Source organism: Rhipicephalus sanguineus, chromosome 3 (assembly GCF_013339695.2).
Source record: "Rhipicephalus sanguineus isolate Rsan-2018 chromosome 3, BIME_Rsan_1.4, whole genome shotgun sequence".
NCBI classification, from domain to species: domain Eukaryota; kingdom Metazoa; phylum Arthropoda; class Arachnida; order Ixodida; family Ixodidae; genus Rhipicephalus; species Rhipicephalus sanguineus.
Window position 1 is genome coordinate 186828644 of NC_051178.1, and position 25144 is coordinate 186853787.

Below are 25144 nucleotides of genomic sequence, written 5' to 3' on the forward strand. Positions count from 1 at the left end.
ATTGAAGGTTTTATTAGCATTTATTTGCAGTAAAACAGACTTATTACATTAGCTGCTTCACGTATGCAAAATGTGAGCTGAACGAATGTCACGAAAGGTACAGGTGCTTGTGCTGTACAACTTCATGTATAGTACATGACTTGCTGTTTCCTAAACACACGACCTCGGCAGTGGTACAAGCTTTATTTGTTTCGGCTTCTTGGTTCATGTTCTCATGTACAGCTTTCACATTTCAGTGGAAACGGCTCATGCGGGTCCTGGAAATCTTGAGGTCATGGTGAACAACGGCCGAGTCCCCACAACTCCCCAGGCTCAGTCACCCACGCAGTATGCCATTACGTTCACACCGACCGATGACCGGCCACATGTAATTGACGTCCGTTTCAATGGAGACCATGTACCAGGTGTGCCTTCTTGTGTCTTTCTTTCCTGGATAGTTCATTTTCACATTTGTAACATGCATAAGTTGGTACTGCTTTGGTTACCTTAGTGTTGCAATGAGCTAGATAGTATGTGCACTGTCGTCCTTTATGAAAGGGAACACACGAGCGCGTGGCCTGCGCTTTGCGGTGGCTGACTACAGCACTGTCAACCGACAGCTAACAAAAGCATGCCTGCTTTTGGCGTCATCTATTGGCAAGCACAATAACGAGTCATGGCCGGTGTACAAGCACTGTTAGGTTATGCTGCCTCTCTGCTCGCGCAACAGGCGAATTGTGCAGCTCGTGCCGTGCTGGTGTACCACGCTCGATTTGTTGGCAGCAGACAACATGCTGCAGGCATCGCCACTTACGCGAGTGGAGAGGCAGCGTAATCTAACAGCACTTGTCCACCCAATGTTTCTAGTGCTATAAACATTGTGTCCCCCGGCCTTGACTCGTTGGTGCCAATAGGTGACGTTAAAAGCGGGCGTGCTTTCTTTAGCTGTCGGTTGATGGCGCTGTAGGCAGCCGCCGCAGAGCGCAGGCTACACGCTTGCATGTTCCCTTTCATAAAGGACGACAGTGTACACTGTGCTGTTTTATTTACAAGTTCTCCCCAGTAACAAGTACAGTACAGAACTCATCATTTGATTGTGTGACAGCATGTAAAACGTTGAATATGTTGATACATTTTGATAACACCCGAGTCAAATTTGTTGACCGTAAAGTGCGCAGGTGGAATCCTTCCAGCCTTTATGTTAATTAGATGGGTGCTTGATTCATACATGTAGGTTTCACTACAAGCCATTTTATCTAAGATATTGTCGGGAATCAAACACAGCTCGATGCTCGAAAAAGAGAGCCTGATATACATCAATTGCATCATAGCTTGGCAGTAAGCTGCTGTTAGCTGATGACGAGTTATTTCTCATATGTGACTTGCAGGCAGCCCATTCGAGTGCCAAGTGGTGGACTTGTCCAAAATAAAGGTTGTGGGAGAAGGCATCGAACGAGTTTCTATCAACCGGCCTGCTGCATTTGTTGTCGACACACATGGACAAGACGTTGGGCAGTTGTCAGCTTCAGTGATGGGTAACCATGCTCACATTAAGACATGGTGGACTCTTAATGAGACAAACCCTGTTAAGCTTATACATCTTTATACTGAATTCTTTTTAAATGCTCAGTTTTTCATGTGCACATTGTTGTTAAATAAATGTACGCAATCCTACTTTGTTAATGAACTGCACATATTACCTGTGGAACTTATAGTTTATTATTAACTGTTCATAGTCTGCGGGCTGGTCTATCCCTATTCTAGCACCATTAAGCACTTTTTATCTTGCACCTTCATTGCTGGATGCAACCACCGCACATGACATGTGTCTTTCATACAGTTGCCCATAGATTCAGTGCACGTCTGTTAATCTGGACATCTGATAAAATAAACAGACTTCCATGGTCCTTTTATGCTTGCTCTAAAGATAGTCTCTTGTTATTATTTCCTAGTTGTTAAGGAAAAACTGAACAAAATTGTTAAGCTTGAATGATAAATAAAGCTTGTCAACCAGGAGATAATGTGGTATTTACGAAGCATGGAAGATGAACATCCTGTAAAATGTCACAAAAGTTAAAAAGCAGGTGTGATTGAGAGCTTTGAGTTTTTAATCTAGCTAACTGCCATTTCACAGACCATGGCCACGTGTCACTGAACGTGGCTGATATTGAATAAAGAATTACATTTAAGTAAACTTTTTTTTTCAACATATCAAACTGGCTAAATTTGAAGGCTCTTACTGCACGAAAAAGACCCAAGTCCTTGAAAACACCACAGAATCTGTGACACCACACTCGGGTCGATATGCCGTCATAGTGCTAAAGTCATGATTATTTATTGCTGCTTATAGGTCTTACTCTTTTATGCAAAAAAAAAAGTCTTAGTAAAATCTGAACAAGAATCCATTTAGCATTACGAAATTTTTTTTAGAAACTGAATTTTGATATCTAGGTTCTACTTTTAGCTATATTGTGGCACTTTGTGCTGAAAATAAGTGCATGTGAAGTGGTTGTGGGAAACACGATGCTTTGTCACTGTGCACCGCACACACGCACAAAAATTGCAAAATGCATATTAGTGGAATAAACAAGTCTACATAATTGACCTAATTTACATAACATATTCTGGGTGCTAATGTAAAGGTATCTTCTAGGTAAGACACAGTTCTGATGTTACCTAGATGTCAATTCTTGATGTCATTTGTGCACTCTAAATGTGTGCCATTTGCTGCAAGGAACAAAGTGAGGCCAGAGTTAAAATATGTTTTCCATTCCGTGTGGTCCCATCACTGCTGTGAGAAAGAAAAAGTTTAGAATTGTCTTATTCTTAGTCCATAGAATTTTAATGCTGTTTACTTTTCCCTTCTTCTAGCTGTTACATTGTTTTGAGTGCAGTCCTTCACAAAATTGATGATGTACATTATTAATAACTGCTACTAGTAAACATTACTTGAATGACCCTGTGTTATAAAAGTGGGCTGGTGAGAAGGTTGCGCATTATTAGAATGCTCCGGTGCACACAAATGCAGGCATGGACGAAAGGTCGCATAGTTTGCTTGCATTATATTTTAAACCTTTTCGATTCGCTGCACACACTAAGCTCCGTGTTGGGCCACCAGCGCAGTCCTATACAAACAGGAGCCACTGCATCCTGTAACTCAGAAGCTGTTCAAACAATATTAAAATAAAGATTATAGAAAAAGAGAAAAAAGAAACGATGAAAAATGCAAGAGTCGGATAAAATGAGCTTGCTCAAGAGAACCGAGAACACGATGCCAGGTCTGGAAGGGAGCCAGGCGGAACTCTCATTGCATCTTGAAAGGGGTTCCGTCTCTTCTGCTTGAGGGGATCAGAGGAACGCGCCGCTTACGTGTGTGGCGTGTGCACAGAGGAGGTGGGATCACTCTTGCGTTTCGACACGCTTCTTGATCGCCTTGCAGCGGCTGCTGCCACACGCTGTACCCTTCCCCCTCCCCCTGCAATTTTGTGTGCACTCTTGCGTGACTGACGTAGGCCGTCTCCCTCCATCCCGCTCCCTCCTCCTTTCTTCTTCCTGCACTGCTGGAAGCTACTGTCTTGTTGCCTTTTCTTTTCTCACCCTCCTCCATTGTGCTGCTTCTCCTTTTGCTTTCTTTTCCAACTGTAATTTTATTTTCTTTAGTTCCCCTTCATAGTCAGTGCTTTACTCCTTCAGCCATTCTTGCCTCTGTTCTTTCGTTCCTTTATTGCACATTTTGGTGACCTCAGCTCACAGCTATTGTTGTTCCTTCCACACACCCCTCATTCTCAGCTGCACTTTTTTTCTGCCTCTTTTTTCTTTCTACACCCCCTTTTCCTTCTTCTCTCCTCACCTCTACATTCTCGGTGTGAGTTGGTGGCCCCTTGGTAGCACTGTTTATCTTTCCGTGAGCGTGTCCTCGCATAGTGGTTGGCTGCTCTGCAAAGGGGAGGGCTCCGGCAGTCGTATTGTACCCAGTCCTGTCGACAGACACGAGCCAAGAGGTAGGCTGCACTGCTCCTTCGTACCGCGAGACATCTGTCTCTGTGCTCTCTGTTCAGTGGCTCGCTTTGTTCTGTGGTATTCCCTCCTCCTCTTCCTTTTGTTTTGCTTGTCAGTGCTCACTTCCTGACCTCATTGTCAGCTGCGTGCATTAAGCTAGGTGAGAGTATCCTTTCACTTTGCCGATTGTCCATCTGCTTGGGCTTTTCAGTCATGCCTCCCAGCAGTCATGTACCTGTGTAGACACTCCTCTGTAACCGTCACACTGCGATGCAGCTTTTAAATTTGCTTAATTAATTTGGGTCTTTGCTGGTTCAAGCAAGCAGAGTTGTTCTACGTAGTGAATGTCTGCATTTTCAGCTTGTAGGCATATTACAGTAGCGTGTGGTTTTCAGCATGTACAGGTCACTCATGCTCACGTTATGCATTAGCTCTCTAATGTTAAGGAGCACATTGGATATTTTTATTGTCTTCGTTGCTTTTTAAGGAATGTCACTTTTTTGTTCATTATGCTTTGTTGATATGTTTCTACATGAATTTGATAAATGACTTAGAGTATGAAAATTGTTAGTTTAGTTATTGCAGTTGGCTTTTCATTGTGGTAGTGAAGTTTTCTCATAATAAAATAACATGATCTGGCGCATTTCTACAGTTGGAGCTCACTTAATTTATTAACATCGCAGTTTGTTACTCCTGCACCTTTGGTCTATGGTTTAGTTCACAAAGTGTGAATTGGAGTAGTCTGTGCATTAAGCTAATAGTGTGAATGAATGGCTTACTTGATTTAAAAAACGGGTCATGTGTGTATACCACTTACTTTAAACAAAGATTTCTCAATTGTCACTTGTCTTTTATAGGTCCCAACCAAGTTTCACTGAAGACTCATGTGACGGGAAATCATCACAGTGGTTATCGTGTTGAGTACACCCCAACAGAAGTTGGTGAGTTTTTCCAAACGAGGAAACTTTACAATCTATATACATATTTAAAAAATTGCATGTTAGTGTCATGTGCTAACTTTAAAAAAATACAAAAAAATAATTGAGGATGCTGCAACTACTATACTTGGTGACAACCTAAGAAGGCCACTCCTCCAGCTTTTGCTGTGATTGTGCTGCGTGTTCCATTCAGGCTTGGACTTTTTTGCTGCGCTAACGTGAATGCTAGGCTTGTTGTAAACTAACAGGCTGTTACTCCCATCTAAAATGTTATCTTTGGCTGAGTACTGATGTCAGAACCTTCCCCAAAATTTGCCAGGGCATTCAAGTTTTCAACTCAAAAGTAGCGGCACATAGCTATACCTGTATGGTAAAATTACCTGCCTTAAACATGCATAAGCTATTGCCATCATGTTAACGAGTGAACGTAATTGGCTGATGCACCTATACAACTCCTCTTTTGATTTGACCCAGTACTCTAGTGAGACAGTTGTTTCTTTTTATTTAATATGGTATCAAGCACAGTAGCATACTCCTTTCTAGATATTATAGGTTAGCAGCATTATATTAGTTTTTCAGCTGTTATCAAAAGGCTTTACATGCTAATTGGAAAATGATGCATGTCTATGAACTACACTGACAACTTCTTTGGCACAGTGAAATTTTGTTGTTGGCCAGCTTTGTTTATGTTCCAAGTTATTTGAGTGGCACAAATAATATCTACTTGAACACTGTGGCAGTACTTTCACTGGGAAAACAGTATGGAACATTCTCAGTAATCTCCTGAATAAGTATGCTGTCACTAGAAGCTGTGTGATGCTCTCAATACTGTGCACATCAGTTAGAATGATGTGCACAGTATTGAGATAAAGGTTAAGGTTCATGCTCATGACATTGTAGTAGCTTATAGTGTAGTTCATGTACAAAAGTTCTTTGTGATCTTATTTTTATCTTTCTTAATAACTCTATGTCTGGTAAAACTTGATGCCCTAAGGCACAATTCATTGGTGTTCATATCGTACCATGCAAGGTGTTTCTTTCTGTATGTGTAATTGTGCCACAAGTGACATGCATTATATTTTTTCTACGTCAGCTGCTTGTTTTTCATTTTTTATTTTGCTATGACTTTTCTCAGGGGACCACACTATAGAGCTTGAGCTGGGTGGCCACTCCCTACCGGGAAGCCCTTTCATGAGCAAGGTCTACGATGCCTCCAAAGTGCGTGTGGCTGACATCGGAACTGGAGTTGTTGGACGACCTGTCTACTTCACGAGTGAGTCTCCATCAAATCATTTTTATAAGTGAATAGCTGTTATCAAATACATTACACTTTTGTTTTTAGTCTCCCTCCGTGCATAACTAATGTCACTACAACCTAGAGTGCACTGTATTGATAAACATTGTATCACAAAATTACTGCTCCCATTGTACTACTTTAATAACATTGTTTTGCAAGCAATATAAATGGTTTTTACCAAGCTCCCTTATCAATTGAACATGTGGCATATAGATGCGAGGTTCTTGTCTGCCGAGTGAGAGTTCTTTTGGATGTGGTATTTCTCCCACAGTTTATATGCTGCACCTTTGTTTTGCCTCGGTTATGTAAGGCAGATATTATTATAAACTCTCTGCTTTTACAAACTTCTTGATCCATTTATAAATCAATCAAGGAAACTTATAAGAGCACTACTTTATGGTTCAGCAAAAATATGCACAAATCAATGTGAAACTAGGTGTGTAACAGCTAAAACAATCGTATCTGTACTTGTGAAAATGTCGTTTTGCAGATGCTCTGAGTTCAAGCCTATGTAAACATGAAAAGTGACGTTCATACCTTGCAGAAATGTGCAGGGCACTTCTGGGGATAAGTTTAGGCAATTACAGCCAAAGTCACATGCTCTGTTCAACGTCAGCTGATTCAACTCAATGCGGATTAGTGCTTCTAGAGCTGTGCAAATCTCATCAGTTTCCTTAAAAACCCTTGGAGTTCTGTCGAATAGAGCTTCAGAATCACTGATTTGAGGTTCTTAGGAAACTGACGGGCTTGTTTGCAAGACATGCTTATCGATCGTGTATGCTTGTTGCAGTTGATGCCAGCCAAGCAGGAGCTGGAAATTTGGAGATTATTGTCTCGGTCGGTGGCCGCAATGTGCCTAACTACGTCCAATCTGAAGGCAATGCCAAGTTCCGTGTCAACTTTAAGCCAAGTGAACCACTTACGCACACCCTGAGTGTCAAGTTCAATGGAGAACCTGTTCCAGGTGAGGTCAAGTAAAAGCTGCTTTTATTTGTACCAACCTTGCTTCACTGAATCACTGCCCACAGTGAAGGCATTAACATGATATTGCATAGTTTCTGAACTCAATGAATAGGATAGGCACTACGTTCTAACTGCCACAGCCAAACTTCCCAAAAGAACATTGCTTTGCTAGCAAAGATGTATGTATCTCATTCTTCAGAAACGCCGTGTCGGTAATACTGTACATGCTGTAGAGTGAAACCTGATTGTGGCATTTTGTATGCCCATCAGAACACCCCCCCCCCCTCTCGATATGTCCCTCACTTGTGTTTTCACAGCTATAGCAGATAAGTATAGGCACATGGTAGTTTCAGTGCAATCATCTTGTTGCACTTCCCGACTGCTAAGTTTATTTCCTGTGATCTGATGAAAAAAATTATTATAGGAGTTATACATTACGTATTAAAAAATAATGGTTGGATCAGGAAATCGGCTTGAACTAAGAAGCTACTCATTAGGAATAATGGCTAAGAAAGCATTGATTTAATTGTAGTAGGGGAGTCTAGATACTTTCAACAAGCAATTGGATGAAGGCTTACGGTTAAACCTTTTTCAGCCTGCACCTACTTTCATTTGTCCACTGGTATTCATGGTGCTCATGCTTTTCTGCACATTTTTTTTTTTTTCAGGAAGTCCTTTCTTTGTCAAGGTTAGCGACAGCAACCAATCAATGGTGAGCGGAGCATCGCTGAGGACATCCTCGATTGCTCGGCCAGCCAAGTTTACCATCGACTCAAAGGGCTCTGAGAATACAGATTGCAAGGTTACAGTTGTGGGTAAGGAGTCGCTTGCCACCTCGACTATGCACTACCCTGTGCCTTGAATTAGTCATGCAAACGAGTATGGTCGGACACCCTGAAGCTTACTGTGTAACTCTAACTTGGAAAAAAATCAAATACAATATGCAGAGAAAATAATCATTCATTTTTAAGAGAATAGAAAAGAGGAAAAGTTAGAATATGACAGATGTAAAAGCGGCATTTGAAAAAAAGATAGTTGGCCTAGCATGCTCGATGGTCATCTTTGTCCTCGTGTTTTCTTATACTAGCGAAATAAGGGTAAACTTGTTAATTTAGCGTTGCTTCAAGCATTGCCAGCGGTCAAAAAAATTCGCCTTTGGCTTGTATTTATTTTTGTGATTGTTATTTGCAGTAGTAAATTCACAAACTTGCACTTATGTTCTGTGGTCATTGTTCTGACTTCCGACTCACTTGCAGGTCCATCGAGCAAAAAGGTTCCCGTAACTGTGACGAGAACTTCAACGACAACTTTTGAAGCAGAATTTCATCCAACTGAAGTCGGCAAGTATCTTTTATTTTAACCTTGATATCTTTACCCTAACTTGCGAAGGTGCCTGTGCGGAATGTGTTATATAGTAACTGATCCAAAAAGAGCAGCATTTTGGGCTAGTTGGTGTTCCATGACATCAAAGAAATTGTGCAACGAAAACACGGACAAAAGAAGACAAGTACAAACACAGCGCAATGTGTTTGCACTGTGTTTGTACTTGTCTTCTTTTGTCCGTGTTTTTGTCGCGCAATTTCTTTGAGATCCAAAAAGCTGTATTCTTTAGCTGAGATACCCAGCGAAGTTAATATTTCACATAGGGAGAGGTAAAGGGGGGACATATAATCTTTTGTTTTATCGCCTTTTGCCACATGTGCAAGCTTCCTGTTTCTTTCAGGTCCAAACCAGGTTAATGTTGTATTAGATGGAACACCAGTTCCCGGAAGTCCATTCACATGCAATGTTTATGATGTCAGCAAAGTTAGAGTGACGGGGCTCAACCCTGGAGTTGTCAACAAGCCTGTTACTTTTCAAGGTATGTACATAAGCAAATCTGTGGCAAGCTTTCACAATTATATTGATGATGTACATTGTTGTTCCTGCCTTTTATCATCGGTCCATGTGTCCATTAATGAAAGCTCCTCACTGCAAGGGCAGTGAGGAGCTAATTGGCAGAAAACAGTTGATTAAGTCGCTTTGTCCAGCTTGCCAACATCAACCGTAAGGAACGTAAATGATGTATACCTGTTGTTTTTTTGCAGTGGATGCATTACAAGCAGGAAATGGTACACTGGAGTTGGTCGTTCGGACACGCAAGTCCTCAGTCTGTGCCGAGTTTGCCATGAAGAGTCATGGAATATACGAAGTTACCTTCGTGCCCACAGAAAAAACACCTCACTATGTCAACATCACCTTCAATGAAGAAGACATCCCAGGTATGTGCAAATTAAAATTGACTGCTGCTTTTCCTAATGTAACCATAACATGCAATGGTCCCTCTTGATTTTGGTTTGTGTAATAATTCTGAAGTAGCAGCAAAGTATCGGGAAAAAAAAAAGAATATTTCTAGTGAAATTTCTGATGCATAAATGTACGCTAGTACATAAATGGTATTTATACCACACTGTTATATTGTGCTGTAATTGTTGTGCATGGGAATGTACTACTTTTTTTCACGCAGTTTGATCTGTGGCATAGATGCGCTTATTTAAACGTTGCACTTCATAAGCCTTTGCTTATCTTACTATGGTCACTAATATTTTTTTAAAAGTTATATCTCTTTAATTTCATACTTCTGCTTCTTGTGTAAGTAGAATAAAATGTGGATCGTTGCAGCTGTTGAATTCTGCATCATCACCGAAAAGCATTTGCAGAGTTTTATCGGTTCTCAGGGTTTTGCTTGCAAGTCGTGACTTCATATTTCCTAGTACTTGTGCTAAGTCTTCTTATTAATTTAGGAGCAGTCCTAAACATCGTAAAAAATTTTCCTACCAAGTTTGCAAAAAACACGTAATGACTAAAAGACACTGTGCACAATGTTTCGCCTATTGAGAACAGTAATAAAGTAACTGTTTTGACCAGTGGCATTGGAATCCACAAAACTGTAGCCATTTAAAAAAAGCCAAAAAAAAAGACACTTCACAAGCCATGATTTCAGTCTTATGCATTGCTGAATGTTCATAATGCTGCCAGGAAGCTTGACTTGCTTATTTCACTCACAGGCAATCCATTCAAGATAGACATCAGGGATACTCAGGCGGCCGTCGAAGCCAAGGCAGCTCCTAGGATGAGCACGTCCGCTGTGGTTGCACGTGGGGATGGTCTCAAGCAAGGACTTGTTGGATCTGCAAACTCTTTTGAGGTTGACACAAATGGTGTTGGAGGAGATATCGATATCAAGGTCACCGGTAAGGGACATCTCATGAATTGCTCTCTTATTACACTTAACTATTTTCAAGCTGTTTCTTTCCCATAATGCTAATTATACATTCGTACACCAACTTTCATTGTGGATTTTTTGGGACAATCTTATATTTGGTACATCTCAGATATGTTTTATTTGATACCCTAAGCAGTAGTCATTTAATATTTAATACAGATAAAGGATGCTAGTAATGGAGATGTAGCATGTAGTTTATGCCTCTGTTTGAAGCACTAAGACTTTTCTAGAGGAAAAGATGTGCTGGTTAAACGTAGCTGCAATTTGGTTCTCCAGTTCTTATACATTGTTTGATAGATAGATAAGGCACCTTCACTTATGGAAGGTCAATGCTCATTGAATTCTTTTGTTGCCAGTCTGAAACGGGAATATGGTGAATTATTAGCTTCTGTTTTGACCAATGCGATTAGTACAGTTAAAGTAATGCAGTGACACTATTGAAACATTGCTTGAAAAAACCTTGCACTATTGGTTAAGTTATGATATTTTTGTAAGAACATATAGTATTACATTTGTATCATGATTTGCAGAGTAGCGCTTATGTTTGGAAAGCAATGCTAGTATTATACTTTTCTGATTGCCTCTCCCATTTACGGTCTGAGCCATTCTGTGCAAGTAGAATGTATATTTATTTCAATAAAATGTGCTGTTTTAATTACACTCTTTTGCAGCATTGAAGCTGTTGTGACAGAAATGCAGCAAACTATAATTTAAATCTCTGATCTGCATTAAGGTAACCTGCAATCTTACAGGAATTTACTTGTATAAGCCATGCTGAATTGAATTTTGTTTTCTTTCTATGTCGTCAAGCCACCTCTAGTTATTTTTCCCATGATTACATTCTTTTACCTTGCAGTTGAAGTTTGTGATCTATCTGTTAAATGCACTTCAATTTTCTGTAATTTGTAAATGTAGATGTGAAAATTATGTTGCATGTCTTTCAACTATTTTTAGTACTCTTTCCACTACAGTTATGTAGAATATGGTATATGGATCTGCAACTTATTTTTATTCTTTAGCTTGGCTATATGTGATTTGTCTTCTTTGAAATTTATCTCTTGTGTGAAGCTAGGTTAGACAGACTTCCTCGTCTATTTCTTCCAGGTCCATCTGAGGCTCATCAAGTGCGAACCAACGTGCTAAAGTTGGAAAACAACATCTTCCGCGCAGAGTATCACACACGTGATGTAGGTCTCTACAGGATAGAAGTGCTGCACAATGGCATTCCAATCTCGGGAAAGCCATTTGTTGTGGAAGTGGTTGATCCGAGCCGTGTCAAGGTCGTTGACATTGAAGACGGCATTGTCGGCCGGTCGCAGACTTTCAGAGGTAAGTAGCGTCAGTTTTAGCTCATCACTGCACCTGCCTTCTCACATACGTATTTTCTCGCGTATAACCCGCACCCTCAACAAAGATTCGCGGAAAATTTTCTAAAATAATCCTCGTGTTTTGCTGCAAAGCTAGCTTCCTTGCATAGCTGTGAAGCACTGCCATGAAGCCACCTTTGCACACCGGAATTTGCGTTTTGTTTTTTTTCGACTTAAGCTCCAAATTTTTGCATTTTTCTGTGCGAATTATATGCGATAAAATACGGGTAGCTGTGCAGTGCAACTGAGTAAAACGAAGGAATGGGCCTTTAATACTCCATAATGTTGAAGTTTATCATGCAGAAAGGGAGGGACATTGGTGTAGAATAGACGACAAGTTCTCGTTTGCTTGTTGGTGTGTGCTCCTTCTCTATGCCTTTCTTAGGACTATAAACTTAAGCATTGTAGTACAACTGAGTTTAGAGTTGCACTCACAGAATACAAAAAAATACAGGATCATGTTTTCACGTCGTTCAGCTAGTTCAGTTGTTCAGCACTATACGAGTCCAGAGCCCACAACAAGGCCCTGATGGTTCGCATTCTTGTGATGATGCTTTTGCTTTTGACTTATATTTCAATGATATCAAAGAACGTATGAATTTGTCATGTGTGGTGCTTTTCGTACCATTGTACAGTTAAAGGGGCTAGATCATACTAAAGGAAACATTTTGAATGGAGTTGATTCAGAATACAGACCTTTCTGCCTCTTGTATAGCCCTGCTATTGGTCATGCTTATTCATACTTTATTAATGCCATATGTGGTTTTGACTTTAACCTGCCCCTTCAATTCTCCCCTATCACCAAATAGCTTGAGTAAATTCCAAGATACTGTAGACTCCCAATAAATAAACAAAAACGATCTGTTAACAATAATTCGGGCATTTTTGATGTGATAAACTGGCATTATTTTTTAATTACCACTGTTTAATGTGGATGCTCTTTGCAGTTATAATAATGTCGACCTAGTTCTAGCCATGGCATCTGCTCGTACTAACGCGTTATGTTTAAAATTATGGCCTTTCATTTTCAATTCTTTCCAAACAGTTGACACCACGCGTGCTGGTCATGGAGCACTCAACGTCGTGATCATGGCCGGAGGTAGGGAGGTTCGCAACACTATTCGTGAGGCTGGTCCTGGAGTCTTCAAGGTCTCCTACACACCAAAGTCAGATCTACCTCACAAGATCGATGTATACTACAATGGCCACCAAGCACCAGGTTACACACCATTCAGTACTGTTTATAACTGAAGATTTAGTGCTTTAAAAAAAAAATTGACATAGACCTAATGCCACGCTTCTGTGGAAGTCTAAGGGTTCTGTTTCCGAATGTAGTAATCAGGTCAGGACAATGGACTCAAGTAGGTTATATAATCAAGTGCGAAAGATTGGACTGCTAACATCTCCATGCAGCTTGTTCTGTAAGGCATTTTGTCACTGCTTTTGACAATAAGATGTTTTACTTGATACACTATGTGTAAGTGATTTTCGGTAGTTATTTCCTGCTTAATATATAGTAGTGGGTTAAAAATGTTTACATGATAGGGGATAGAAATCAGCATGTAGCATTTCGACGGCAGCGAAATGCTAGAGGCCCATGTACTGTGCGCTGTCAGTGTACATCAAAGAACCCCAGGTGATCAAAATTATCTGAAACCCTCCACTATGGTGTCTCTCATAGTCTGAGTAGCTTTGGTACGTTAGACCCCATAAACCAACCACATAAACCAACCATAAATCGGCATGTAATAGTAGTAGATGAGAAGCACAAGCTTGCGTTATTACAGCTGATCAAGACCGAAAGGTTGGCCTTGGCATGACCTGTAATGCAGAGAATGAATCTCCAATAATACATCTGCAGATCATTTTAGGAAACAGAGATGATATTAGCAAAAGGAGAATGCATCTAACGCTACAAGAAAATCAGCTAAGGCAATGAGGTAGGAAAATTTGCAGGTTGAAAACAGTTAGATCAGGGCAGGGGAAAGTCACAAAAGATGTCAATGTGTGTCCATGCACATAAATGACATGGCTGTGTTGTAAAGTCCGATCTTAACGTAAAGGCCCTTGAGTTATTATTTGTTCCTTCAGACATGCTACTTTTAATGTAAATTGAGACTTGATGCATGAACGTATTAACACCTTTGTCAACTTTCTACGCAGGCTGCCCCCAGATTGTGGAGGTAAGAGACCCTGGCCACGCTATCATCGCTCATGGAGCTGGCCTCAAGGCTTGTGAACTGGGAAAGACCTCTAGCTTCATCATCGAAACTGGAGGCTACGGAGATGCGAAAGACTTCGATATTCTAGTATCTGGTTGGTATACACTTTTCTCGTAAAGGTCATTCGTTTTTGTAATTAGTACCAATTGCAAGAAGTTAATCTCATGCTTATCTAGGAAAGTTGACTCAAAACTTGTTGAAGTTCTATTGAAGAGCCCATTATTTGTATCAGAATTTCTCATGCAGACATTTGCTTGGCATCCAAGTCACAGAAAGAGGAGAATAATGTTCTTCTCCCAGCAAAAACAATAAATTTGTTGAAGAAACACAGCATAAAATTAGTACAGGTGCTTTTATAATAGCGTAGCTACAATGTTGTAGCTGTTTCTTTAAACCTGGCTTGCCTTTAACTGCCTATGATGTTGAGGTGCAAGTCGTAGATGTCTATTTCTACATTTTTCAGTACGAGCTGCACATTCCTTTTCTCAAGAGTGTTTGGTGGGTCAAGCAATCCAAGCTCGATTGCTATCTGTACCATTTCATTGTTATTCTTGGTGAGCTCACAGGCATATGTTTTTTATATTTTTCAGCTCCAAATGGCTCACCCCTTCCAGTCAAGTGCTACCAACAAAAGGATGGTAGCCTTTTGGTGGAATGGAATGCAAACACAGCTGGTAATTTTTGTTCTCTCTTTTTTTGTTATACTCTGGCTCATTGCACTTTCTTTGTGCGCATGTAAAGTAATGCACTAGAGCTCAGTGAGCCAGCCAGACTGAAATTGTGGCTGCTCTCAGGCAACCAATGTTTTTACACATACTAAATAAGCTCACATTCAGAGCACATAACGTAACATCTGACATGATGCTCACTGTCCACGCAGGAAGCCACAAGGTCGAAGTGCTTTACGAAGGAAGGCCCATCCCTGGCTCACCGTTCCTTTGCCAGATCTTCGATGCAAGTCGAGTAATCCTCCAAAAAGTTCGCAGCACCACATTTGCTGTGAATGAAAAGATCTCATTTGCCTGTCAGTATTCACTTATTTTCTATATTTTTGCAAGTCTTACTTGTTTTTTCCTGTAAACACTGATATAGTTTTTTTTTTTTTAGAGTTATGAACAAAAGAGCTTTATAGACACTTATATTAACTTTTGTTAGCAGGAGTTAAATTGAACACTCTTTCGTTTCCAGGTTGCTTTTCTGTGAATTACCGTAATAAATAATGCGACAACAGTCTGCACTGGCACTCTACAACACAGTACTGCTGCGTTACAAAGGAAGTTATTGCTCTGTATAGTAAGCCCGCTGTTTCTTCATAAATGAATATATCCTGTATTCTGAAAAGCATGGGAGTTAACCTTGTTTGTGTTCGTTGGGATGACTATCATAGAAATGAAGACAACAAAAGCAAGAAAGTAGGACACATATGAATGCCGAGTTTTCACTGCTTATGTGCGTTCATATGTAGTAGTTGTCATGTGCAAAATTAACATAGATGTCAACACACCGTGTCCATAAGTTCCTATCATGTCAAAACATGACTTTGAAGTCAGTACATTTGTGTTTGTTTCTTATGATTTTGTTGGCAAATTGTGCTGTCTTATGCATATGACATGCAACAATCACACACAGCAGCAGCATTTACTTTACTCGCTCTTATGCCTGAGCAAATGCTCATCGCCATCTGTGCTTTCTCTCTGTGGCAGTGAATCGTCGGGATGCTGGTTATTCTGAGCTTGACGTCACCGTAACCAGCCCCTTGGGCCGCCACCTACCCATAGAGGTGAAGGGAACGGCTGACGGGGACGGTGAGCTGATTGAGTTCACCCCGACTGTTCCTGGGAAGTACCGCATCGCCATTACCTATGGTGGCATTGAAGTACCAGGTGAGCACCAACAACTTGGCAGGAAAGCTACTCTAGTGGCATCGTTTCCACTCAACTATCTTTGACACCTCTACTGGGCATCGTCTGTCCATGTGTGTTTCAGTGTAGAAAGCGTGCTTCATATTCAAACCCATTCTCGGCACTAATGGTAGTGACAAGGCAGCGATGCATGATGCACTAAATTGGTCTTTTGTTTGCTGTGCCTTGCGTGATGTACATAGTTCACTATCTGACTGTGAACATATACATGTACAAACCCCACCATATTAAACACAGACTCATGAGATGTGCCTCTGACACCCTTGTTTACAAGCTATAGGCATAAGTCTGTCATGGGCAATGTAGGCTAGTGTATTACTTGAGATAGGAAGTTAAACTACTGCACTGCAAAAGAGGAACCATCATTACTTGGTGTTCCCATAGTTCTATCCCTCCCAAGGACTGGTTGGCTAAGTCCAACGCCGCATTGCTTTGACTGATATCATGAATGTTTACAGAACTGTGTCAATGCCACAGTGTATACTAGAAGAAAGCACGCCATCACATTCCATTGTAATTAGGGGTGTGCGAATATTCGAAATTTCGAATATTTTTCGAATAGTGTTTGCTATTCGATTGGATTCACACTGGAATTTTACTATTCGAACTATTCGAACTTCCCAAAAACGAATACAGTCAACGCCCAATTAAAAGTGACCCCTTCAGATTTTTAATATGCTTCACCACATTACACTCTTGTATTGCGGCAAAGCTGCCTTTCAAGCTCCGTTACGGTCGAACTTTGCCAAAAGACAACGTCCGATAGGAAGTTGTCTCTAAATTTTTAGTTTGCTTCACCTCATCACACTTCGGTATTGCGGCAAAGCTGCCTTTCAAGCTCCGTTACGGTCGAACTTTGCCAAAGACAACGTCCGATTGGAAGTGGTCCCTAGATTTTCAGTATGCTTCACCTCATCACACCCTGGTATTGCGGCAAAGCTGCCTTTCGAGCTCTGCTACGGTCGCAAATGTATTAACTCAAGGAAACGCTGGTTCCAACATGGAGTTGAAAGATGTGGCAGAGGTGGGGCCTCAATTAATGCTGTTTTGGACCTGAAATTTGGGCAGGAAGTCCAAAAAAATCGGAAGCCGAAGCTTTTTAGCATCCAAAATTTCAGATGTTCTTATATATCGACGTCTACGAGGCAGATTTGGAACTCTGGACTTAAAAGGAGCACACCCTTGTCCGCCACATCAGTTGGGTTTCCACAGAAGTTGAAAGAGGAGGAGAGGCTGAGGAAATGGCATCTTTGCCTGTCACGTGTAAAGTGTTGTCGGCAACGCTTTGGTTGCACCAAATCACGTACATAAGTACAATTCAGCCTCTACATTGCCTCATCCTTGATCAGACAACTATGAAACACCACCCCGTCAGTGCTTCATCAACCTAGCGAAAAGAAACACTTTCATGTGGCTATCTCATTGGAATATGCTTAGGAATCCTCTAACATTTTTTCTGCAATTTCGCTTCAAAGTATTAGAAAAATATTCTAGAAATATTCTAGAAATATTCGAAAAATATTCGATTCGATTCGCACTCACACTTCAATATTCGAATTCACTTCGCACCCAAAATTTTGCTATTCGCACAGCTCTAATTGTAATCCATGAAAATTTGTTAACTTTTAGACAGCATGAATTTCTTGATAATTGAAGTGCATTAATCGATTGATGCCTCTTTATTCTGCAGGGAGCCCAATAACATTCATTGCACAAGATGGGGGAACACCGAAGGTGACTGGGAGCGGCTTGACGGTTGCCCAGAGTGGTGTCATGGCCTCCTTCAAGATTGATGCCCGTGGCATATGGGGACGACCTGATGTTAGGATCGATGGTCAGTTTCCTACTACCTGTCTCTAACATAGGAAGCCTATCCTGATATCCTCTAACTGCGAGCTCTTGCTACATTGGTGTTTATTAATACTTTGAGGTATTTCCTGTCATGTGAGAGAAACAAAATTTTAATTGGACAACACTGTGTGGAAAATGTGGTTACACGAACTTTTTATGTTGTCATTTCAATATGATCCAGTGTTTCTCAGGCTGCAATTGAGTGCATCATACTATGTAACAATGTACATTACATAAAAAAACTGATAAAAATGCAATCTTTTTAGGGCTGTTTTTAATGTAAGAACAAGCCCAGGTCAATATGCTATTGTAAATGATAGAATTTTCTCAAGCAGAACTTGATAATGAGCAAAAGTTTGAATACCTCAGCAGGAGTAAAAAAGAAAGAAAGTTTCTTTGTGTGCCGCATTTGTCAAATATGTGTGCTTGTATTGTATGTACGTACCAATTTTTTAGGTTGCATAATACGTATAAGCACCAAAATAAAAGCGATCTTGTGGTATAACTAACTAATTCTGCATAATACAGTAGAACCTCGTTGATACGTTCCCGCTTACTACGATTTCCCGGCTCCTACGCTCGAAATCGCGAAAATTAAAAATAACCCAATACAGCTGTGTGTAATACGTTCTGGTTAATACGTTCCCGGAAAATACGATTGTTCGGCAGCAACGTTCAGCACTGCGGAAAACTGCCGTCGTATGATACGTTTGTACTCAGAAACTCCCATTCAGGCGCGCAAAAGGGGCCCTCTCGTGTACTTGTGAAGCGACAAGTGGCAGACGGCCGCCGCGCGGCGACGGCAGCTTCTCCGCAGTGCCTTTCCCCCTCCGCGCTTTCTCTGCTTTGCACAACTGTCCCCTCCGCGTCTCTTCCGAATTGCTCGATCGTCCCCTCCGTGTCTTCTCCAAATTGCTCGATCGCCGCTCTGTCAACCACACACCGGAAGGCAGGCGGCGACGCTGGCCGTCAAAATCTTCAAACGGCTTGCCGCGGAAACGCACATGCCGCCGCCGCATCGCCACCGCTGCACAACACGCCGCAACCTGTAACCATAGCAACGCCGCCATTGTGCCCAGTGAATATGGCCGATAATTTCCCCCACACTTTTCTCCCAGAGCGCATTCGTTTTTGGGTTGCTGCGCCCGGCGCAATTCCAGTCGGCGATTCTGCCTACCAGCGGGTCGTCAGAAGCTGCCAGAAAAGATTTGTTCTGGAAGATATCTGGAAAGTTTTTGGTTATCAGACGCCAAAACGAGATGATGCGTGCTCGCCGCCATCTTTTTGAGGACTCGACAGATCAAAGTGCGGGTGCTTGGGGACTTCACCTTCAGTTGCCATTATGCCGGGCGTTATCTTTTAAAGCCCGTTCCGCCGTGCGAGATGGTGCGATTACGAGCGGCGGCGAACATAGCTCGTGTCTGAAGTTAAGACAGAACGCAAACTGATCAGCGCGAGTATGCAACGTAGTATGCGATTGCCGCGAACAGCTGTCGCTTTCGGGGACGCTTATCACTTTCGCGAGATTTCGCATATCGCGTTGTACCACGATTGTTTCGTGCACTGCGAAGAGTTGAGCTTGTTAAGCCTTTAGCGGGGCGGATTTTTCTTCACGGACGGGGCAAGTCACGCGTGATCTTGCGAACGTACGTTAGCGTATCCCAAATGCGTATGCTCGAGAATATCACTTCTGCTTTTCGGTGAACCTAGCCCCATATTTCCAAGCGGCAATGCAGTAGGACCGACGCTCATGCGGCGCAAACTTTCGTCTGCTGACATGGCGGTAGCGTTTCTTTACGCTTACGCTGGTTGTCACAGAATTCGATTTTGCAATATTCGGGTTGTCTCGGGATTTCAATACACGTGACCACGACGTTATTTTCGGTCCGGAACTAGCTGGCTGACCTCTGGCTGCCAGCGAGATGCCAGGAGTTCGAAAATCGAAGAGTCCCTCCATGTTTCTTGAGAAATAAATGTTTTTTCCCTTGCACCTCAATATGGCCTTGTCAGCCTCAATTTTTACTGGATTCGGATCGTACGTTTTCCCGGATCATACGTTTATTTTCCGCGTTCTTTTCGGAAACGTATCAACGAGGTTCTACTGTATAGTGGTATGATACAATGCTAAGCAGATACAGATCTCGCTTGTAGTTCAAGATAGCACAAGATAGCACTCTGCTGATTCCATATTTAAACTGTGCACTGTATATTTAGAATATCGTGTTTTCTGTTTTCAAAGGAAACTGTTGCTCACAGTAACTGCCTCTTGCATACATCTAAACCTTTATTGACATATATTATTGTGACTCGAGTATTCAAGCATGCAAATTTCCACTGAAGGTGTACTCATGTTATCTACTGTAGTGATTACACTCCTATGCTATTATGAGTAGTAGACAGCACTACACTGGACAGCACCAACTGCAGGTGGCTGGTAGTTTATCTATGAGGGCATTGGTTATATTAAATAACTTACTTTGTCATCTGACAAACATACTTCCCTTATTCAGGGCCTGACTCGGAGCCAGAGCTGACTATTGAAGAAGAAGAAGAGGGCATCTATGTGGTGTCCTACCTGCCTATTGAGATCGGAGTGTTCGATGTTCACATTCGCTGGAACGGCAAGGATATACCTGGTAAGCGGAACTGCATTCGTGTCTTTATCCTTTTATTTTTCAGGATAACTCGTAATGTTACTGCGCTGAGCTTAGCGTAATAGGAAAGAGGAATAAAGATAAAAATATGGAAACATTTTGAAGTATCCAGTGCAGTGCTCTGGATGTAAAAGCTCCACATAGCTGTCACATCAAAGCAAAGCCATCAGACGCATTTGAAAATGAGTGCCTATGTATATATTTCATTGATGCTTTTGTAAAGTGAAAGAATAATTCGCAGAGGATCAAAGCAGGGCTGTATGAGTAGCAATCTTTTAGGTCAAATCAGCTGGCAATGGAACTGCACCAAAAGTGAATGTAATAGAATATTGATAGCTTTTGAAATAAAAGTAGCTGTTCAACTTTTGCTGTAAAATAATGATCCCATCTTATCAAATTGGCAATGTTAGCAAGTTGCTGGTTGCTGTCATAACATGCACACACAAAGAGCTGTTTCCTAAAAGTCTAAATGGAGCATTCCAGACAAATGTGCACTTTTTTTTTGCATTCCCAGGGCTCTTAGGGGAAGAGTGCAAGTGATCATGATTTAGTACGAAATTTCTGGCTTCTTAAGTCATGCGATAAAACAATTCAGTATGTAACTTCCTGTGTTCTCGGTCTGCTGGGTCAGAATTTATCTCAGCTTTGCTCCAGTTTTACGTGTGATCATGCACACTTCAAGATTTTTATATTCAACTACTATGGAAAGATTTTGTACTTACAAATACAGAATATTTGATTGCAAGATGGAATCAAGTAAAATTGTTTTTGATTCGTCATTCAAGATAACCGAATATTTGCGCAACCCTAGTCCGAAGAACTCTATATGCTGTCCTTTGTCCCACTTCCAGGAAGCCCATTCCATCCGAAAGTAGCCGATCCGCAAAAAGTGCGAGCCATTGGTGGCTGGGACAGCCTCATGGATGATGAAGGCCGCATCCCGCTCACTGTAGGACAGGAGAAGAAGATATCCGTGGATGTCGGCGATGCTGGGCCAGGTTAGTGTTATTGTGTTATTGCAGTAAGAGACCTTTATGGGGAACACACAGAGCAATGTGAGGAAACGAATGGACAGAAAAAGACTGTCACTTGTAATTAAGTTTGTCCGGTGCACTCACTTAACCTCTTCAAGGCATGTACTGTTGTGCAAACATATTTGTGCACCAAGTAAGAATGAAATGAAATGAAATTGCCAGAATGCGGGCTGATGCCAACATAAAATTTAAAAAAAAAATGATGGTCATAGATGTGCAGGGCCACCGGTGCATAATTGATACGGTCAGCTCGTTTGTTTTTTATGTAGTTTGTTAACCTACAGCCCAACACATCTTATCATTGCTTTGTGTCTTTTATACCGTAAAAGAGTTATCGTGGCTCTAATTATACTGACACAAGACCCTGAATGAATATTGCATTTGCTGATGGTTTATAGAGACAGTAGCCTTCTTGATCTACTACAATCTACCTGGTGTTCACCTGGTGTTAACCTACTTGGTGCTGACTTGCAGTATTCCTTACATCAAAGAAATAACGTTAGCATCAGTGAGCAAAGTAATCTAGGGCTGTGGCTACCTTTGCTATGCCAGAGAAATACACACACAAATGCATTGATGACGTCGTAAACGTTACAGCAAAGTGTTATTATTATACTTAAAATCGGTGAATTCTGCATTAGATTTTGCTTATAAGTGGTTTTCATCCTATCTGACTTCTTATTTTTTCTTTCAGGCAAGCTGAAGGTGGAAGTGCGTGGTCCTGAAGATGTTGTGGAAACGCACTTGGAGCAAACCAGTAGCCACCGATACCGAATCACTTTCACACCTGATGAAGAAGGTAATGCACTTGGCTAGAATAATGCAAAAGGTTGGGGTTTAAAAACAAAAACTGAGCTCCAGAGTTCACCGCCCAACGCTCCTAACCATTAAAGCATTGCTTTGTTTTGTCAGTCAACAGTCATAAGCAGGTGAATTAGCCGTCACGATTGCCTTACCTGTAGAGGGAGATCTGGCCCAAAAAATTTCGTAAAAAAAAAACTTGATCCATATTTGCGTCTCAAATATGAATAAATTGCATGATTTCAAATGGCTGTGAGTGTTATAAAATTTGTTTGGCAAAGAAACTACTTGGAGAGAACAAGGTTTCTCTGACTGAGGAGGAGTTAAAAAGTCTTTATGGCTTTTAAATATTAAGTCCTGAATCTGCACGAATTAGCATATTACACAACTCCAGTGGGGCAGATTAGTATCTAGGGAAGTAGGTGAAGCTGCCCGGTAATGCTAATTGCAGTAGCATTGGCAGAATGCGCTGCATGAAAGTGAAATTGCAAATACTCTTACATGCATAAAAAGTGTGCTGCTTACAACACAGGGATGTGGCCTATGTGTAATAAAATTATGTTAACATTCTTTTTTAATTTTTGTCCGAAATATATTGAACGTTCTGACTTCAAGAAAACTAAAAATGCAAATAAGTATGATTGCACATTATACTGAAGTACTCATGCAGCATATGCTGTTATTGTTATAGAGCTAAATTGTCTGCCGGGAAACTCGCACCTCACATGTTGCACTTTGGTTTCTAAATATTTTGCAGGGGACCACTTTATTTATGTGTACTACAACGACGTACCGCACCCTAACTCGCCATTCTTGGCACATGCCGAGCCACTGCCACCTGTCCTAGACCATACCCGGGTGGTGCTGCGTGGGCATGGTCTGACGGGTGCCAAGGTTGGCATGGAGGCTGAATTCGTCATCGATGGCTCTGATGCTGGGCCAGGTATGGAGAATTGTGCACTTTTAATGCGATAGCATTAAAGGAACACTGAAGAGAAAAATGATTATTTGCGTATTAGTAAATTACAATTTCACAATACCAAAAACACCACTCTTACCGCAAGAAGTCGCTTGGTAAGCAAGAAAACACACGAAAAGAAGATGCAGGTAACGACACCACCTTAAAATTTCCGCACCAAATGCCATGAGGTCATAGATTTTGACGGCATCTACCAGGTCATCCGTAGTTCCTAATCAGTAAAAATTAAGTAGATTGTCCTCAGAGGAGGCCGTAGAATTAACATACCAAGTTTCAAGATATTTCATTGAGCCAATGTCACCAAAATACAAAATATACACTTTGAAATATGACATCACATGCGAAGATTTTGGCACGAAATTTAAAAATGAAACTATGACCTTAATTTTCTCCTCTATTAATAAATCTGTGATGGTGCAACTATTGTCATTACAGTTTTCAGAGTACAATTTACCAATCTAAACCAATTCATTGTTTCACTTTAGTGTCCCTTCAAGTGCAAGGTTACTGGAACTATAGACTAACGTAGTGCAATTTCTTTCTATTCGCTCCGTAGGTTGTCCTGAGGTGAGCCTGAATGGTGTTAAGACCGACATTCCGGTGCAGTTGGTACCGCTTGGCAACAACACATACAAGGCCCTCTATACACCTTCAACCCCAGGTATGTTCTTCAGGCTTCTCATTTAAGGAGTGCATGATTGTTGGTGTAGCATGCAATACTGCTAAATGAGCTTGTCTTCAGAACACCTTGTTAAATCTAGAGAGGCTTAGCACATACTACTATTAAGTTTGTCTTCAGTGTCTGGAGGCAGCTCAGGTACAATACGAGGAGGCAAAGTTGATTTCCCTTTTTCATGAAGCAGCAGCACCATGTATGTCTCAGAGATCAGTGTACTTCAGTCAGTGTACTTCAGAGCCTGGCTTACTTTTCCTATTAACTATGTGTCCAATAAGACAAAGATGCCAGTTTGCATAAGTTTATTGGTTACCTCAGAAGCAGCTGCATTGTGCACATGCGGAGCAGCATAGTCTTGAATGCCTTTTTATTTTTTTTGTATTCAAACTACCAACTATTAACCCATGGCAGTGCAAATGCACAAACTACTAAATATAACTACAAGTGTAGAAGTGGCAAAATGTGGTTGGATGAAAATTTCTGTCCATATAGTGCGTGTACAGAGAGATCCACTGTTAAGCTCATGAGTGTAGAACATGTCCAGAACTTTTTCTCTTGGCAAACTACTACTGCCTGGCTTCACAGCAGGTTTGTAGCACTTGCATAATTTTTTTTATGTAGATGTATTAACAAGTCTTTCATTCAGAAGAGAATTAAGGACTAGTGTAAACTTGACACCTAAGCTTCATTCGAAGCATGAGGAACTGGGATAAAAAAGAAAAAAAAGTTGTTCTGTTATCGTTGCATTATCTATGTACTTCAAAACCATGTGCCGTCGTGTCTTGATGCTGTACTAGCCGTCTAGTGTGCATAATGTATGCAATGCTGCCTCCTGAATGGGCATTTGCAGGTGCCTACCTCCTCAATGTCATGTGGTCAGAGCGCCAGGTGAAAGGCTGTCCGCTCAAGGTGATGGTGGCAGCCAGCTGCGATGCAAGTCGCGTGCTCTGCTCTGGTGATGGCCTTCGGGGAGGAACAGTGGGCAAGGAAATCAAGGCCTTCATTGACACTCGCAAGGGAGGGCCAGGTACAAGCAAACCTGCTTGTTGTTATAATTTGCAGCTTGTAATGTGGTAGCTGTTAATGATTCCTTTAGCTCTTAGTGTGCCCATACGTCAACTTGCTGGCTGCATCGTGATATCAGCTACATTACACAGCCTCCACTGTTGCTACTTTATGTAGCCGTGTGGGAAGTTG

At 41.3% G+C, this 25144-nt stretch overlaps 1 protein-coding gene across 1 annotated transcript in view; it reads left to right on the forward strand.

Moving 5' to 3' along the window:
• The window catches only part of LOC119386187 (filamin-C), a 179896-nt gene that overhangs the window by 152048 nt on the left and 2704 nt on the right, over positions 1 to 25144 (forward strand). The window contains 23 exon segments of the mRNA XM_049414247.1: positions 237 to 404; positions 1368 to 1514; positions 4836 to 4919; positions 6052 to 6189; positions 7004 to 7177; positions 7845 to 7991; positions 8433 to 8520; positions 8883 to 9037; positions 9264 to 9437; positions 10224 to 10409; positions 11546 to 11770; positions 12854 to 13027; positions 13972 to 14124; positions 14621 to 14704; positions 14911 to 15054; positions 15734 to 15913; positions 17643 to 17786; positions 20314 to 20439; positions 21309 to 21455; positions 22186 to 22290; positions 23050 to 23235; positions 23828 to 23932; positions 24798 to 24974. Coding sequence (XP_049270204.1) covers positions 237 to 404; positions 1368 to 1514; positions 4836 to 4919; positions 6052 to 6189; positions 7004 to 7177; positions 7845 to 7991; positions 8433 to 8520; positions 8883 to 9037; positions 9264 to 9437; positions 10224 to 10409; positions 11546 to 11770; positions 12854 to 13027; positions 13972 to 14124; positions 14621 to 14704; positions 14911 to 15054; positions 15734 to 15913; positions 17643 to 17786; positions 20314 to 20439; positions 21309 to 21455; positions 22186 to 22290; positions 23050 to 23235; positions 23828 to 23932; positions 24798 to 24974 — 3411 coding nt within the window.